Source organism: Phodopus roborovskii, unplaced genomic scaffold (genome assembly GCF_943737965.1).
Source record: "Phodopus roborovskii unplaced genomic scaffold, PHOROB, whole genome shotgun sequence".
In the NCBI taxonomy this organism is placed as follows: domain Eukaryota; kingdom Metazoa; phylum Chordata; class Mammalia; order Rodentia; family Cricetidae; genus Phodopus; species Phodopus roborovskii.
The window spans coordinates 14,857,779-14,875,994 of record NW_026126459.1 but is presented as its reverse complement, the minus strand read 5'-3'; the positions used below and the strand labels follow the sequence as shown (position 1 = coordinate 14,875,994).

Sequence of the window (18,216 nt, the reverse complement as noted above, 5' to 3'; positions counted from 1 at the left end):
TGGACCAGTCAGCTGACTGAATTATCAAGCTGTTGGATTTTTTGTTGTTGTTGTTGTTAGTCTAATAAACAAGAAAACCAATGTCATATTAATTATATTTTATTATCAATAATATTGTGACTTTCAGTTGGTTGTTTACACTGCTGTCAACACTCCAAGTTTTGTGTTAAAGTGAATAATTTTAGATGTACAGGAACAATCTTTATCAAATATGGCTGTATTAATCAGAATTTTCCAGAAAGTCCAATAATTCAGTAGATGTTCAGTCTACAAGCTTGGACTCAGCTGCTCTTCAGTATATGCCAGAATCCCAAAGAAGTAGGAACTTTCCAGAGAAAGTGACAGCAAGCAGGCAAAGAGAGAATGCTTCTGTGCCCTATATTAAGGCTGTCACCAGAAGGTGTGGCCCAGGTTAAAGGTGGGATCAAAAGATTGGGATTGAAAGTGAGTCTTCCCACTTCAAATTACTTAAATAAGAAAAAAAAATCCTCACTGTTGTACCCAGACACTTGGGTTTTAGTGAGCTCCAGATTTAATCAAGTGGACAAACAAGAATAGTCAGCATAATAGTGAAATGAAGTATAGTTTTTGTTGCAGAAAATATCAAATGGTTTCTTATAAAGAGCTTTTCTGTATGTATATCTCAGTGTTTTTTTATAAACCAGATATTACTTTGAAGTCTCTCCAAGAAACACAATGTAACCCTATAAACTGAGGGTTTAAAGTCTGCAGTGTTCCAGCCAGCAGGATGTCACTGTGGGACAGCTAACATACTTTGCATCAGGACTCACATGTGCTTGGTATTTTATAGGCCATACATGTCTCTTGGAAGTCTACGTGATCAAGTCATCTATCCCGATTCAGTGGATGACATGCATGAAAAAGGGTATACTGACCAAGACCTAGAAGGCATTCTGCACAGTGTCCACCTCTACCACATAGTGCAAAGAGAAGGAGGTAGAAAATGTTATTTTTTTGAAGTGTGGTTTAACTTTATTTACATAGCAAGTTTGGGTTGTGTGTGATGGTGTGCACCAGTAATCTCAATGCTTAGGGCATGGAGACAGAAGGACCAAGAACTCATTCACCCTCCCCTGGGCAGCAAGTTTGGAACAAGTCTGGGTTACATCAAAACTTTATCTCAAAATAATCAACTAAATAAATAAACTTAGGTTTTGTACTAATTTCTAAATACCCAACAGAAACAGCCTATGGGATGGGTGTCCTCTTGTGCTGAAAGTTTCCAGGGTGTCACTTGGTAGCGGTTCAGAGGATGTGTTTTAGCACAGCCCTCACCTGGGAAAGCCTCTGGCTTTCCTCTCCTCCCCCATTGCCCTTCCTGAGTTGCATACCTAGTCTTCTCTATCAGTCAATTCTCTCTGGAATCTCTCTCACTGAGACACAGAGGCATGCTACAAAATGGGTGACTCCAATGTTAGTCAAGGTGACATTAGCGATGTTTGTCCCAGGCGTGTATGAAGTCTGTGACTTTTGAATATATGATGTTATCAGAGCATAAAAATGTAAGTAGAGAGTTCTTTTTTTATTATAGATATCCTGGTTTTGCCTGTCTTGTAATTAATATGACACAGTACACTTTTACCAGTCACCATAACACCACATTTAGTGTTCAAAGACCTTGGTATTTAAATGTATATATAAGAATTCCTTAGGTCAGTCATTCTAGATGTATGTAAAGTACACAGTGAACTATTTGATTGCTGAGATCTCTCAGCTTATAATAAATATAATAATTTTGAAAAGTGGATTTTACACAACTTGTCTGTTTTCAGTTCTACAATCTTTCACACACACACACACACACACACACACACACACATATGCAAGAAATAAGAGATTAAATAGCATGTAAAACTTCTTCACAGTAGGTTTCTTTAGAATAAGACATATTTGAAAGAGTGGGAATATGTATACATATGAGCTATCAATTCAACTATTTCCTAAAAGTTATGCTTTCAACTATTTTGATAAGTCATATGATTTAATTGCCCCCCCAAAAAAGAAATATTTAAAAAAGCAAGCCAGAATTCTGTGCTGAATTGTGTATGCATGGATTTCATGCTCTTTTCTCCTGACCTAATTACATTATTTTGAAAAAAGAAGCAGAAGCACTATATTACCGTCCTTGAGAATATGGGCTTTGGACTCAGAATAAAGAATTAAATCCTAGTTAGCATTGGTTTCTGTGTCTTCAATGGTAAAATGGTGATACATTTTTTTTCAAGGTGTCTGTGAATACTAAATGAAACTATATGAGTAATATTATTGTGGTGGCACATGCATAACAAGTAAACATGACTAGTGACCTAATCCCTCTAATAAGTAAATGAATCAGGCAAGACAGATATGACTGTATTTCTATGTATGATGACTGCTATCTGAGGAAAGATTTTTCCTTTAGTGTCAGGTGGTCAATCCCTTCCCAGTTTCAAAATACTTTGACAGTATAAATTCTCCATATTATGGGCAAACTAATTAAGTTTTGAATCCCATGATTAAAATAGAAATTTAAAATAAACATGAAATATTCTAGTATTTTCCAGAAGTCAGGAAGTTCTAGAACTATTTTTAAATTCCCAGCCTAGAGTTTTATATCCCTTTGCTTTGAACAAACAACAAAATTTATTTTTTCTTTTTATTGTTAAGAGTCTCTGGACCTTAATGATATAATAGGAACATTTATGGTGTATTGTATACTGCACAGAAAATGCCATGTTCAAACAAGTACATATTGTTCCACTCAATGTTCAAGGAAGTTCATTGATGCATGGCTATCTCCATTGTACAGATTAAATTCAGGGCAGTTACTTTGCATTAATTCACATAGCAGCTGGAAGAACAGAATTCAAATGCAGAATTAACTTGAGAAGACAGTGTTCAACACTAGGCATGACCTGTTCTGTTGTCTCTTAGCTTTTTAGACATAAGAACTATTATGTAATTTCAACCAAATATATCTTTCCTAAGAAACTAGTTTTACTTAATCTTTAAACACAGTGCATCTAAGGACAGTGGTTGCCAACCTTCTTAATGCTGTGACCCTCTAATACAGTTCCACATGTGTGGTGACCCCCAACTATAAAATTATTTTTTCTCTCTTAATTTTTAAATTTAAATTAGAATAAATCTTGTTTTACATATCAATCCCAGTTAACTCTCCCTCCCATTCTCCCATGCCTTCTACAGACCCCCCCCAATCTCATCCCCTTTCTGCTCCCCAGGGAGCATGAGGCCTTCCATGGGGGATCACCAAAGTCTGTCACATCATTTGGAACAGGGCCTAGGCCCTCCCCCATGTGGAAACCCACAGAAACAGCTGACCTGAATGGGGGGGAGCTCATGGACCCCAGACTGATAGCTGGGAAGCCAGCATAGGACTGACCCAGATCCCCTGAACGTGGGTGTCAGTTAGGAGACCTAGGCAGTCTATAGGGCCTCTGGTAATGGATCAGTATTCATCTGAGGGAGCCCATTCCACATAGAGGGATACTCTTTCAGCCTAGACCAACCATAAAATGATTTCTGTTGCTACTTCACAACTTGTAATTTTGCTACTGTTATGAAATGTAATCTGATATGCAGGTTATCTAATAGACAGCCCCTCCATCCCCATGGGTCATGATCCACAGTTTGAGAACTGCTATGCAATACAGGAAAATACTTCAACTTACTTGTGTATAACTTTCCATTGGAATTATTTAGATTAGCTAATTCTTTGCTAAGCAAAGAATGGAGGCAAGACCTACATTTCATTCCCATAAACAGGTTACAAGAGAGAAAAGAGGAGAAGGGGAACAAACAGAAACAAATGAAAAGTTTATACATCTTCAGGAAGCAGGGAAATGATTTTCTTCTTAGCTCTCTTAGCCTCTGTGAATGAGCATCAGGCATTATGGCTGTTGCTGCCTAAGATGCTGATGGAGCCCACTGGGTTCAGTAGAGCAAAGGGTGCAATTTAATAAAATATGTAAAAATTACCTTTTCCTTTGAAACCTTTTCTCTCATGCTTTGTTTCTCAGTTCAGGGAACAAGTCATTCTTACCAGAGCATTCCTTCATAGTGCTAAATCTCTTCCTCAAGTCATCACTAGCGTTTCATACATGCTGTAAAGTTTGGTCAGATAAAATTATTATTTCAACAGAAAGTTTACTCAAGGAAATGAACAGCGATCCCTCTGAAGATACTGACTTGATGTTGTCAATGGGAAATAATGCTAAAGTCCTTCACTGTAGATGCTACTATATTGATTATTTTTCAAAGAGTCCTTTCTACTTTTGTGTATGTACATTGTGAGGTAATGGTACAGGTGCCTGGGGAGCCAGAAGGGAATGTTGGGTCCCTTGGAGCTGAGGTTTCAGGTGGTTGTGAGCCATTTGACATGGGTGCTGGCACTCAAAAAGAGCAGTGCATGTTTTAACCACAGATCATCTCTCTGGTCCCAGTTTTACATTTTCCTCTCTCATTCTCCACCTCCCAGTCCTCCTAGATTGCTCCCCACCCTGCATTATTTTATTTCCAAGTTTTGTAATTGCAAACACTTTCATGTTGTTCAAATTTTTAAAATAATTTATAATATATCTTTAAAATAGTCTTTCTATCCTTGTTCTCTCTAATTATTATCTTCCCACATGGTTTAGTTTATTATTTACAACTTAGGGCTTTTTTTTCTGAAATAGAGTATCAGAGTATAGTGCAGGCTGGCCCCCAGCTCTGACCCTCTTGTCCTTGATCATATCCTGGGATTACAGGCAAGTTTCACTGTGTGTGGTTTAATTTTACACTTTCTAAAACTTTTAGTAAACTTTATAATAATAATTCCTAAAAGAAGAAAACATTTGAAAAAGATAAATTCTGATTTAACAATAACATATATTATTCTGTCAAAGATTCTGACCTTTTGCATGCTAAAAATGAATCCATATTCTTCCTTTTAATTAGCAAAAGAATTAAATAATTGATCTGGTAATTTGTTTCTTCAGGCACTCAGAGTTAGAACAATGAGGATTCTAATTCTTCCTTATGGCCTATGTTCAAGTTTATTTAGAAATTTTAATAAAGATGAAAGACAGCTGAGGGAGGGTGATGAGTACATGGAGTGTAGCCCTTCTCCAAGGGGATAATTAAATCCTGAACACTGACAATGGGGAAATGCTGCCTTGAGAATTTGTCAAGTTTGGGCAGTCTTTTTCTTCTCTGAATTGGAAGTAGAATTTGGCTTTGTTCTTATGTAATCTTTTCCAGTTATTTATGTAAGATAGCCATAAAAAATTCAAATATTACAAATTGTTAACTTGCAAAATAAGACTCTTGCCAGGAGTTGGTGGCACACACCTTCAATCCCAGCACTCAAGAGTTAGAGGCAGGTGGATCTCTGTGAGTTCGAGGCTAGCCTGGTCTACAGACCTAGTTTCAGGACAGGCTCCGAAAGCAATACAGAGAAACCCTGTCTCGAAGAAAAAAAAAGACTCTTATAATTCCATTCTCTGGTATATGTATGCAAATTTTCCAAAGTATGGCCATAATATATGACACTCTGAAATTTAGGTTTCATTTAAAATTTTATGGTATTATTTTCATAAAACATAAAAAATAGTTTTCCTATATATCCCTTAATCTTAAAAATAGAAGATTGCTTTGTAAATTATTGTCAAGCTATCAGTAATTAAAATTTTTTAACAGGCTGCATACACTGTGAAACATTAAATAAACCTAAATATAGACTTTAGCTTTAATAGGTAACTATAAACTTAGATGTGTCCATTGCTCCATGAATTTTGCATTACACACTTACAAAACACAAAGCTGTAGAAAAGTGAAAAGACTTGCATAAAATGTCAGGTATGTGGGAACTGTTTAACTTAGCTCCTCCCACGCTGTTTTAGGGCTCAGCAATTGTCCTATGTAATTTTCTCCCATTACCCTTAAAAACCAACATATGCCCAGACTGAGTAACAAATGGATTTTACTGAGTACCAGTGTTTACAACTCTTCCAAGATGTCTGTCGATGTAAGGAATGATTACTCATTAAAGAATATTATATTTAAAATTAAATACTCATGCATATGGCTCTGGAATCCATCCACATGCTCTATGAAATACAAAGCTCTTCTTATTTTCAATTAAAACAGGCCAGGAATCACTAGAATAGAAGTAGCAGCAAATCAACAAAATATCCATAAACTGTATGTATTTGTTTGTTTGTTTGTTTATGTTTTAGGATGGGATGCTGTTATGGACTGGAAAGATGTCCTATCAGGAGGAGAAAAGCAGAGAATGGGTATGGCACGGATGTTTTATCATAAGTAAGTGTGCTGTGTTCAGAAAACTCTGATCCATTACCAACATAACAAAGTAGTCACTAGGATTCAGTAGTCCCATCTTAGGTTAAATCATACCTAACTGGGAGACTGGAGAGATGGCTCAGTGGTTAAAGGTGCCTTCTACAAATGACAACCTGAGTTGCATCCCCTAGACTAGTGGTTCTTAACCTTCCTAATGCTGTGACCCTTTAATACAGCTCTTCATGGTGTGATGACCTCAAATCATAATATTGTTTCATTGCTACTTCATAACTGTAATTTTGCTGCTATTATGAATCATAACATAAATATCTGATATGAAGGAAATTTGATATGCCCCAAAGGGGCCATGACCAACAGCTTGAGAACCACTGCCCTGGACTCATGGTGGAACGAGAGGCCCAACAATTAGTGCACCTTGTCCTCTATCTTCCACATGTACTATGATGTGCACACTCAAACTCATACAAGAAAATACATGTAATAAAACAAAAGTAGGAGGAGACAGAGGAACTGAAAGACATATTTTAAAAATGTATCTTATTAAAGGTATGTAAAATTTATACTTCTAGATTTGCTTACTTTTTATTGCATTAGACTCTAAATGTTTTACTTTATAAGATGATAGCACATATTATGTACCACTAGGAGAATGTCATAATTATATATTTACTTAGAAAAACACAGATAAATAAAAAGAATTAGAAACTTCCTAGCTCATTAGCTGTCAAGAGCATTGTTAAAATTTTGAATAAATTTCTTCCTGCTCTTAGTACACACAAGTTGGTGATAATCTTAATTGTCTTCGTCTGTTTCATAGTTTATAATTTATAGCCCTTCCTTAGTTTCATATGCTATGATATGCCTCTCTTAATTATTATATAATACATAGCTTTATTTTCATTATCAGTATTGTAAAGTGTATACACTAAGTATGTGTTATAAGTATATAATTCAATAATTTTTTAAAATTTGTAGGTACATTATGTAACCAACAGCTCAACCAAGATAGAGAATGCTATTATTACCTTGAAAATGGCTTTTAATCCCCTTTTTGGTCGTATTCTACATTTGCCCATATCTGTTCTGGTTTATCTGCTTTACAACCTCACATAAATGAAATCATATATTATGTGTGTATTTATGTATAGAGAGTACTTTAAAAAAAAAAAAAAGGAGCCAAATTTTACCAACTCTGGGCTTTTCGTGATGGGCTTTGAAATGTTGCACTCTCCAGTGAGATCCAAGAGCAAACAGCAGCCTGACATTCATAGCCCATCTCTGTGAATTGCCATGGATTTTGTTCATAAACACTCAGGGATATGCTCGTCATCACAGCCTGTGAAGGGTGATGTGGTAGACTGCAAATGTGACCAGTTTTCCATTTCTCTGTGTTAATAAGATAGCCTGATATTTTGAGTACCTGTAATTTGGAATGATTGGTATTTGTGGTTGTGAAATGGTGTAGGTCTAACATAATAATGAGTAAAAATCAAGTCAATTCAGTGAGCTAGAGGAAGAAAAGCACAAGATTTGAAGGCAGCACGTTTGCAGAAGAATCAGATAAATGAGACAATTTAACACAGCAAAGGAACAAAAGTAATGTTGAACTCACAGCTAAACACTGAGCCAAACTCCTGGAACCCAGTTACAGAGAATGAGGAGTGATGAGCAAAGAGGTCAAGACCAGGCTGGAGAAACCCACAGAATCAGCTGACCTAACAAGGGGGAGCTCATGCACCCCAGTCTGATAGCTGGGAAACCAGCATAGGACCAACCCAGACCCCCTGAACATGGGTGTTAGTTTTGAGGACTGGGTAGTCTATGGGGCCTCTAGTAATGGATCAGTATTTATCCCTAGTATACAAATGGACTTTGGGAGCCCATTCCACATAGAGGGATACTTTCTCAGCCTAAACACATTGGGGAGGGCCTGGGCCCTGCCCCAAATGATATGACAGACTTTGAAGACTCCCCTTGGAAGGCCTTGCCCTCCCTGGGGAGCAGAAAGGGCATTGGATGGGGGTTGGTGGGAGTGATAGGGGAGGAAGGGAGATTGAGGGAACTGGGATTGACATGTAAAACAAGCTTGTTTCAAATTTAAATTTAAAAAGGGGCAGGGGGGGGAGAACACATGCTCCAGAGGACACATGTAAAAAAAAAAAAAAAGAGTAATGTTGAGGAACTGCTTCTTCCCATCTTCATGGGGTCAACAATAAGGTTATGACAATAAGGTTACAACATATGCTGAGCTTTGATAGGAAGACTGAACTGATGACAAAAGAGAACTCTGGCCAGAAATTATACTAAGTATTACTATAGAATATGCTTTATAAGAGTCTTATAACTTTAATATTTAATATTTAAAGAATGACCAGAAAAATCCGGTTTGGGAGATAGTTTGCTCCTTCACATATCCTATGATGTTAGGAATAAAGCAAGGGGTCAAAAAAGGAACACAAATCTAAGAGATGACATCATTTAATATTGTGAGTATTAGTTCTGTAACTGTCCAATTCCAGCTATGTTGTTTGGTATATTTAAACACACACACACACACACACACACACACACACACACACACACACAGCCAAACCCTGCTAAAAAAACAAGTATGTGATTCATCTTACATTCCTTAGACTAGGAGTTACTATAACAACAGAATATAAAATATACTTTTTTTCTATTTCAAAATAGCATATCTTCTTCAGTTCAAAGCACTCTAAAAATCAAGACAAAGTACAATCAACAGAAAGCTAAAAAGAACTTCATACAAAAAAGAAATTTTTACCTAAATTTTCTCTTGTATACTTTTCTTCACCCTTCTATTTAAATAAAATCACAAATAGTAATTAAACAGAGAGAAGTAATATTTGATATATAATAAGCTACTCCACTGTCGTCTTGGGGAAGGTGCAGTGATCATTAAACAGTTTCCAGTCCTATGGGGCACTAGGAACATCTTTAACACCTGTATCTATTAGCCTTCACCACCATTTCCAGAATAGGCAACAGAATCCTATTAATGAGCAAATACATGTTAGATTATAACTTACAATGCTGAGTTATTATTTATGTGAAATGAGAAATTTTTACTGATTTAATGTTAGAGGCCATGAATTTGAAAGAGAACAGGACAGGATACATGGGAGGGCATGAGAGGAAAATGAGAGAAGGTGAAATTATGTAATTATAGTATCAAAATAATTAAAAATTAAACATAAAAAAATAAATAAATAATAATTTCATGGTGTAAACTGTCCTGGAAAACTTTGAAACTAATTTTCAAAACTAGAATAAAAACATCAAATGAAAGTGTACTTGTTGACATTAGTCCCATTAACTAAGCTCTGTTGGTTTGCTGGCCAAGTAGAAAAACAAAATAAAATCGATCGATCAATGGATAGATAGATAGATAGATAGATAGATAGATAGATAGATAGATAGATAGATAGATAAAATAAAGAGCTGCCTTTTCCTTTATCACTTACACTGTGACCAGTGTCACATTCTCCCTAGACCTTCTGAAGTTGTCAGGATATAACTGCTGTCCAAAAAAAAGACACAGTTCCAGAAAAAAAATTCACTAATCTATTTGTATTTTTTTTTCAGACCCAAGTATGCGTTGCTGGATGAATGTACCAGTGCTGTGAGCATTGATGTTGAAGGAAAAATATTTCAGGCTGCTCTAGGGGCTGGGATTTCCTTGCTGTCCATAACACACAGACCTTCTCTGTGGTAGGTACTTCTGGGATCCTCTTCTGGGATGGATGCTGTTTATCTTAAGGGATAACTTTGGTAATTTTTTTCTCTGTAGAGTATAAGGTATTTCATTTATTTTCTATCTGTATTTCTCTGATGTTTCCCCCTTATACTTTAGCTCCCCTGGTCTAATGTAACTTTAATGTGTTATGTGGAAATGAATATCCTTCTAGTCATTTTGAAAAGTTACAAAAGAATATGATGGTTGATCTGAACTAAAAGTATTTATAGTGCTAGAGTGTACTGTGAAAGATAATTTCAATGTTTCCTTTAAAATCCAGGAAAAATGTTATAAGTTACTATTTCCAAAATTACCGCTAGAGGAATCACAGTATATAAAAATCATTTTTTGTTGTTGCTGTTGTTGTTGATTTTAAGAAAAAAAAATGAGTCAGGTCGGAACACGTGTTAAATCTCCCTTAGCCCTCATAACAGTGTTGAAGAATCAAAGAAGTCAGAAACAATAAACTGTTTTTGTAGCCTTATCTACTTAAGGGGATGACCCTTTCAGCAAGGACCTTTAACCCATTGAGCCATCTCAGTATTTCACTGTCCCTAGACTTCCTATTTTGATGATAGGATTATGTTTTTTTTAATTTTTGCATTTTCTTATTGAAATATAAGTACATTGTTTTCAATTTAATTTTTAAATGGTCTTATATGTTGAAATGTCAGTATTTTGAACTCAATTTTATTATTATTAAAAATAAATATTTTTTCATACACTATATTCTGATCACAGTTCCCCCTCTCCCAACTTCTCCCACATTCTCCCCTCTTCCATACCCACCCAATCCACACCCTTTCTCTCTTTCATCAGAAAACAGACAAGAGCAACAACAACAACATCAACAAAAAGCAAAAGCATAAGAAAGACATACAGATGTAAGACACACACAATTGTTCATGCACAAATCCCATAAAATTACAAAATGAGAAACAATAATATATAAATAAAAGACATGTAAGGTTTTTTAAAAATACTACACACCACACAAAGCATTATTAGACAAAAATCCTTGAGTGTGGTCTGTGTTTGCCATCTACTGCTGGACATGGGGCCTGTTTTAAAGTGTGGTTTGTATCCCCAGTGAGACTCCCTTGGGGAAAAGTAGTTTTTCTTTGCAGGTGGTTGTTGATTAGAAATAGCTTCTGGGCTATTGGAGCTATTCTCTTTCAACATTGGAGCCCCATCTGGCTTAGGCCTCCTCAGCAGTCTCTGAGTGCGTCAGTCCCATTGTATCTAGAAGGCCTTGTTTCCTCAGTGTTCTCTCTCCTCTCTGGCTTTTAAAATCTTTCAGTCTCCTTTTCTACAGCATTTCCTGAACCCTGGGGGAGGGAGGGAGACATTGGTGCAGGATTGTGTGTTCCAAGGTCTCTTACTCTCCACACATTGTCCAGTAATGAGTCTCTATTTGTTTCAAGCTACTGTAGGAGGAAGCTTGATGATGCTAAGATATTGATCTATGAATATAGCAGAATGTCATTAGGGGTGATTTTATTGTTAATTCCTTTAGTAGAATAGTAGTATTTGGTTTCCCCTAGGTTATGGTCTATCTAGTCTTAAGCTCTTGGCCATCCAAGCAGTGTTGGGAATGGGTTCCATGTAATGGAGTGTACCTTAAATCCAATCAAATAGTGGTTGGTCACTCCCTCAACTTTTGTGCCACTGTCGTCCCTGCATAACATGCAGGCAGGTCAGCATTGTAAATCACAGGGCTCATAGCTGGGATGGTATTACTTTTGTTTTCTGAAAGTGTGCAGAGTACCTTCCAGTACCATGAACACTAGTCAGCAATGGTGAAGGATCCAGATAGAGAACAGCTTGACTTTTCTGTAGTTAATGAGTTATGTGCTGTCTTCAATAATAGGACCTTACCATCAGTCTATGGAAAGCAACTGATTGATGTGGCCTGAGTTGTTGTGGGTTTCCATGGGGCCCATTTGGCCAACAATGCAATTAGATGTATTCCATTCCTGGCACTGGAGGTTTCATTTGGTAGCAAGAGATGCTGATGTTGGAGCTTTGTCTCTCCCATTACTTGGTGATTCCATTTAGATGTCTTTCATATATATGTATATATTTTAAGAAATTTCTATTGTAATAGCTTTCCATACCCCTCAAATGGCCCTTAGTTTTACCTGTCCCTCCCATATTCCCCACTTTACCCTCCTCTTCCCTTCTCCCTCCATTTAATCCTCTCATTCCAGCCCTTCCATCCATCCATAGTTATCTATTCTATGTCCCCTTCCTTGTGAGTTCCTTCCCTCCCCACTAGTATGTAATGAGTATGGTTTTCCTCCCGCCACTGGTCTTGTCCCGCTGCTGCACCAGCCTCAATTAACGCACAGAGACTCTGTATTTGATATAATGCTGTTGGCCAGGTACTAGTTAATTATTGGCTAGCTCGTCTTAATTATTAACCCATTTCTATGTATTTCCACGTGGTATTACCAGGGAGAGGCAGCTGGTGGTTCTGCTTTCTCCAGACTCGCTATCTTGACTCCTCCTTTTCCTTCCTCTTTCCTCCTCGTCTCCTACTCCCGCCTATCTAGCTTTCCTATTAGCCAACAGTGCTTTATTCATTAACCAGTATGAGAAACATATTTACAAAATGACATTTCCCATCATCTCCTCTTTTCTGTCTAAAATAAAAAGAAGGGTTTTAACCTTAACATACCAAAATATATCACACAACAGTTATCAAATAAGAATCACAGTTAACAATGTTTATTTAGTCCATTAACATTTAGCAAGATTTGAAGAAAATATTCTGTCATCTATCCTATCTTCCTATGTCTAAAGTCTAAGAAACTTATCTTTAACCCTAACTAAGGAAAACTATAACCATAACTATTTGTCTTCAACTCCATCAAAGACCACAGAAGGATAATATATAAACTCTAGAAATGACTGAGACAACTCACTGCCTGGACAGTCACCTGAAGTTCTTCTGTAATCTTCCATTTTCAGCCCTTAGGCCATAGTGTGTCTGGCAGATTCTTCAGCAAAGCAGGAAAGTTTAAACTGTCTTCTTGTATTGGCAGTTTGTCAGTCACTTTTCTCTGTGTCCTGCAGACTCTTCCATGAAGTAGGAACTCTGTAGCAATGTCCATCTTGAATCAGCAGTCACTTTTCTGTGGGTCCTGCATGTCCAGTTTATACAGCATAAAGTCAAACAGTCCAGACAAGAGCAATATCTTGTCCAAATGGCTAGTCTTGCCATATTGGGAGCAAACTTCTTAACTCCTTTCTTCAAGGTCCATCTTCCTTTCTGATGCAGGTGGTGTTGCCAGGAGCAGTTATGTCTCACTGTCAAGAAAAACCCTAAGCCTTTTTAAATGCCATATTCTGTAGGTCTTTGAAAGGTTTGAAGAATGCCTATTCATCTCAAATACATCTCTGTGAATCTAGAAAACCTAACTAACTTAACTATAAGTTTTTACTATTATAGGTAACATACTGTAAACCTTAGCGCTTTTTCTTAATGTGAATCTGTCTTTACTGTAAATCTTTATCTTTTTCTGGCCACGAGTCTTTTATCTGGAAAACAACAAATGAAAGTCATAGTTGTTTCTGCCACAGTTTATCAAAGATGGTGGCAGCTATTTTACCGCCAGCACTGAGAGCTGTGCTCACTGTCTTGGTCTATGCTGCCATCCAGCAGCATGGTGCCGTCTTGGAGATGTGGTCATTGCCATTGCCAGCTCCTAACTTCTATGATTTATAAGGATTGCAACCTGTTTATTGACAGCTTAACATCTATCATCCATGCATAAGACAGAAACTAATTTGAATAACTGACTAGTTATAATAAATAATAATTACTTGATAAAATAATAATAAGATGAAAAAAACTGAAGGAAGGCATAAAAACTGAAGAATCATTAACCAGTTATGCTACGTGACCAAGTATAGGTGGCTTGCCATGGAATAGTTCTGCCAGTCATACTCACTTCACATACCCCACAAATCCTCTGGTAGTGCTGTCAGCTTCTCTTAGGATATGGATTGCCTCCCATCTTTCAATACAAATCTATGAACCTCTCTGTAACTCCTATGTATCTGAGCCATGAAAGAAGAGTGTATCTATGTGGTAACAGAGAATGTCTCTAAAAGATTCCTGGGACAGACATGTAAAAATGATTCTAAATGATTATTACTGAGAAAATCTTATTTAAGTAGAATTCATCCCGGAGGATGGTGTTACATACAAATAAGTTGTTTTTGTGTTTCCCTTACTTTCTTTTGTTTTTGTGATCTCTGTGTACTGTCTGTTCATTTTCTACCATTCCAAGAATGCTTTATTGTTTATTCAGTTTTGGGGGTAAATTAGTACAAGAATAGTCTTCCTTTGTAAATTATATGTACTCCAAATATGAAATAAATTCTGTAACATCAAGAAGAATTTCTGATCTAACACTAAAATTCATTTGTGTATCCACCTTTACTAAAATTTGTCTTTGAACACAAGTTAGAAAATTCTATAACTAAAATGGCTTTTCAAGATTATGGTTAATAATGTTTTGTTTTAATTTTGTAGGAAATACCACACTCATTTATTACAATTTGATGGCGAAGGAGGTTGGCGCTTTGAACAGTTGGACACTGCCATCCGCTTAACATTAAGTGAAGAAAAACAAAAGCTAGAGTCTCAACTAGCTGGAATTCCCAAAATGCAGCAGAGACTCAATGAACTATGTCAAATTTTGGGAGAAGATTCGGTGTTGAAAACAAACCAAAATGAAGAGGATACACTCTGATTTATCTTGCCATGCTTTAAGCTAACTTTAAGGTAAAGCCCTGGAGACTCTCTTTACTGCATGCAGTATGTTAAGTGCAAAGAAAGCAAGCCAGCAAAAAGTGTTTCGTATGATTTCAGTGTCAAGGAAGTATACAGTAACTTTTCAAAAGAAAAAAAAAAAAAGGTGAATGCATTAATCGAGATTAGTCTTGACTTCTACTAATGCCTAAATGAAAGGCAAACTCACCTATAAAACAGGACCTTCTACGTCAATGCGTGTGGTCTGATGTTCTTCATATTCGAGAAAGCCCCAAAATAAAACAATAAGGGAAGCACCTGAATTGACATCAGGTGTGCAGAATTAGAACACTGGGTGCTGTTTCAGCTCACTCACCACCGATGGGAAGTGCAACACCTGAAATCCATAATCCCTATAGCTGGTGGTCAGCTAAACTGTGTACAAAATGACAAAACTGTGTACAATATGAGAAACAAATGTATTTTAATGACAGTGGTTTAAAACAGGCATGGCTAGACAAGTACAAAGTACTGTATATAAAATTTTCAGACGTTGTGCAGCTTAATACACAAACAATTAACTTTAATGAGTGTTGTACATATTTATTTAAAAACCCTTTTATTTTTAAAAAGAGGATTGATTGTTCACACAGAAGAGGAGGATCCCAGCAATGCTCATCCGGGCTGTGCTTGTCTCTGCAGTGGCATCTACTTCAATTCTTATGCAGAAATACTGCTTGTTTGATGGCCAGAGAAGCATTTTAAAAACTTGATTACCATCCTAAATATGGATCCTGGAGTTCATAGTTATTTCCACATTCATCTCACTTTACTCTGCCTTTGAGGCAGTCTTTTGAGGCATCTAATTTTTGCTCATTTGTTTCTGAGAAAACAGACACTCACGATTATTTTAATCATGTGACTTGGAAGACATGTAGAGATCAGATGAAGTTCATGACTCTCTGATTCAGTGCTGTTACCACTATTGTCCCCTCAATTTAACTGGGCTATAATATCAACAAAAAAAATGAGATGAGCCAGGTAGGTGGCCAGAAGTGGAATTGTAGGCAGAACAGGGATAAAGGAAAAGTTAAAGTAGATAAATAAATACAATTGAGGGTATGGAGAAATGACACTTGCTTCTCTAACAGGGGACCTGAATTTTGTTGCCAGCACCCACATGGTGGCTCCTAAACTATGTCTAATTCCATTTCCAGGGGGTCTGATGCCCTCTTCTGGCCTCCAAGGGCCCTGCATGCATGTGGTACTCATACAGATAGATATTCAGGCAAAAACACTCACATCCATAGCATTAAAAAATAAATAAATTTGAAAGATAGTAAAGATATTGAAAATTGGCAATATTAGTATTATTATTAAGCTAGTGTTTACAAGAAATGAAAAATGGGTGGGAAATGGAATGATCATGGCTGTTTGACTTTAAACGAACTTAGGCAGTCAGCACACTGCAGCTATATATGTCTCCTCGATGTGGGGGTATCTGCAGCATCAGCAATCAGAAGGGCAGTACATCATACTCCCGATAAGTTTCATGTTACTGAATATGATGAGACACAATCTACATGAGTAGGTCATATGAAATAGATCTGATCTGTTTGTGTGCATGTGAGTACCCAGCATAACTGATACTTTAATTTCATCCTCTCAGGCATGATGATGTACGAAACATTGAGAGGACTAGTTATAGTGGCTTAGGATTTTGTTTGCATATTTAGACATCATCTTAGCAGATGCTCATCTGTCATGGACTATTTTGGAGACTGACTACCTGGAAGCCATCCACAATGATTGCTAGAAGAAACTGCAGTGTTTCCAACCATTCAAATCCACAGAATCTGGACAATTTGAATTACCAGTAAATGCAACCACTGTACACGAAGTAATAGAATATGAGGTCATAATCAGTAGTTTTTCTTTTGTCTAGTACTACTACTTCTACTAGGAATATGAGGCAAAAACTAAAGATTTTTTTTGGAGAAAGTATGGGACTAGAAGGTGACACTTGTATTTTAAAACAATTCCCTTGTCTTTAAAAGGAACAAGTTATAGTACTAAAGAGGAAATGTTTGAAGCAAGTATCCTACATTAGCTTTTAAAGGCATCAGAGGAAAATTAAAAGTTCACATTTGAAACTATAATTTTCATAATTTAAAATGAAACCATTTAAGACCTGCTGTGTACAGATTTTCTGAATTTCTTTTTCTGAGACCAAATATCCTGTCATGGAGGGGGACTCTGATGTAAACAACATTCTTTCCAAAATAGGAGGGCAGAGCTGATATTCCAACAGGCACACTTGTGAAAACATGGAGACCCCTGAGCCATCTTCTTCTTTGAACATAAAAAAGAATGAATATGGAAAATGAAGTATAACTTCAACTGTCCAACTTTCTTTCCCTCGGAGAATGTATAACTTTATGGAGCTTGATTATTTGGAGGTTAGCTCACAATCTGCCTTCCATATAAATGTGACATTCTATCTCTGCAGCACACTAATAGCATGCCAAGAAAGAGTCTGTGTGCACTCTCATAGGCAGGATATTCTATACAATGCTCTTGAATTGCAAGGTGATGACCTAACTTGAAATCCAACCCAAATTATCCATGTTTATCCAGGAATTGTTTTCCTTTGATGGTAATTTAACTGCTGTCCCAACTTTTGGTGTGTCAAAAAAGGCATAGACAAATGTGTTGGGTTTTATTTGAGTCATTACTTCCAAGGAAAAGTGTGTATTTGTGAAAGGCATAGCTTATCTTGATGTTCAGAATAGTTTTTGCCTGTGTATCCCCAAAAGCTTGTTGTGTGGTAGAACCGAAACCCAGAGGAAGTTACATGCTTAGAGATGTGATAAACGTGGTAAAAGTTATTAAACTATTTATTTAAAGAGATACCTCTGACATAATCATTGTGTGAGAAAAAGTGCCCCTGGTTTGAGTGTAGAGTGATTACACACACCTGGCACACTGCAGTGCTGCTATACCACATGAAGTGGCTGGCAGTTTGTACATGAACCTTAAATATCTCCTCATGAAAGCTTTCACAGGGATGTACATGTTTAGAATTAAAAACATATGTCTTCTTCACTTCTGATGACTTTTCTAATTATGTGGTGCAAAGAGATCTTACCACTTAATGAAAATTTCAGAAGCCACTTTCCTCTTACGAACTTGAGCTGTATGGATGAAAGTGAATGAGGAAAACAAAAACATCTTAGGGTAAAAATCAGTATGAAGCTAAGCAAGAATGTGGGTGTGAGCACATCATCATCCAGTCTGCATGCATGTGCCAGTACTTGAGCTCAACATGTGTGCTGGTTCGGATGAGAATGGTTCCCATAGGCTCTTATAT

At 36.8% G+C, this 18,216-nt stretch overlaps 1 protein-coding gene across 1 annotated transcript in view; it reads left to right on the top strand.

The window, feature by feature from the left end:
* Positions 1 to 17,756, top strand: part of Abcd2 (ATP binding cassette subfamily D member 2) — a 41,223-nt gene extending 23,467 nt beyond the window's left edge. The window contains exons 7-10 of the mRNA XM_051189695.1: positions 812 to 957; positions 6,240 to 6,324; positions 9,934 to 10,059; positions 14,628 to 17,756. Coding sequence (XP_051045652.1) covers positions 812 to 957; positions 6,240 to 6,324; positions 9,934 to 10,059; positions 14,628 to 14,847 — 577 coding nt within the window. The 3' untranslated portion in view covers positions 14,848 to 17,756. The remainder of the gene's footprint in view (positions 1 to 811; positions 958 to 6,239; positions 6,325 to 9,933; positions 10,060 to 14,627) is intronic.
* The last annotated feature ends 460 nt before the right edge of the window (positions 17,757 to 18,216 follow it).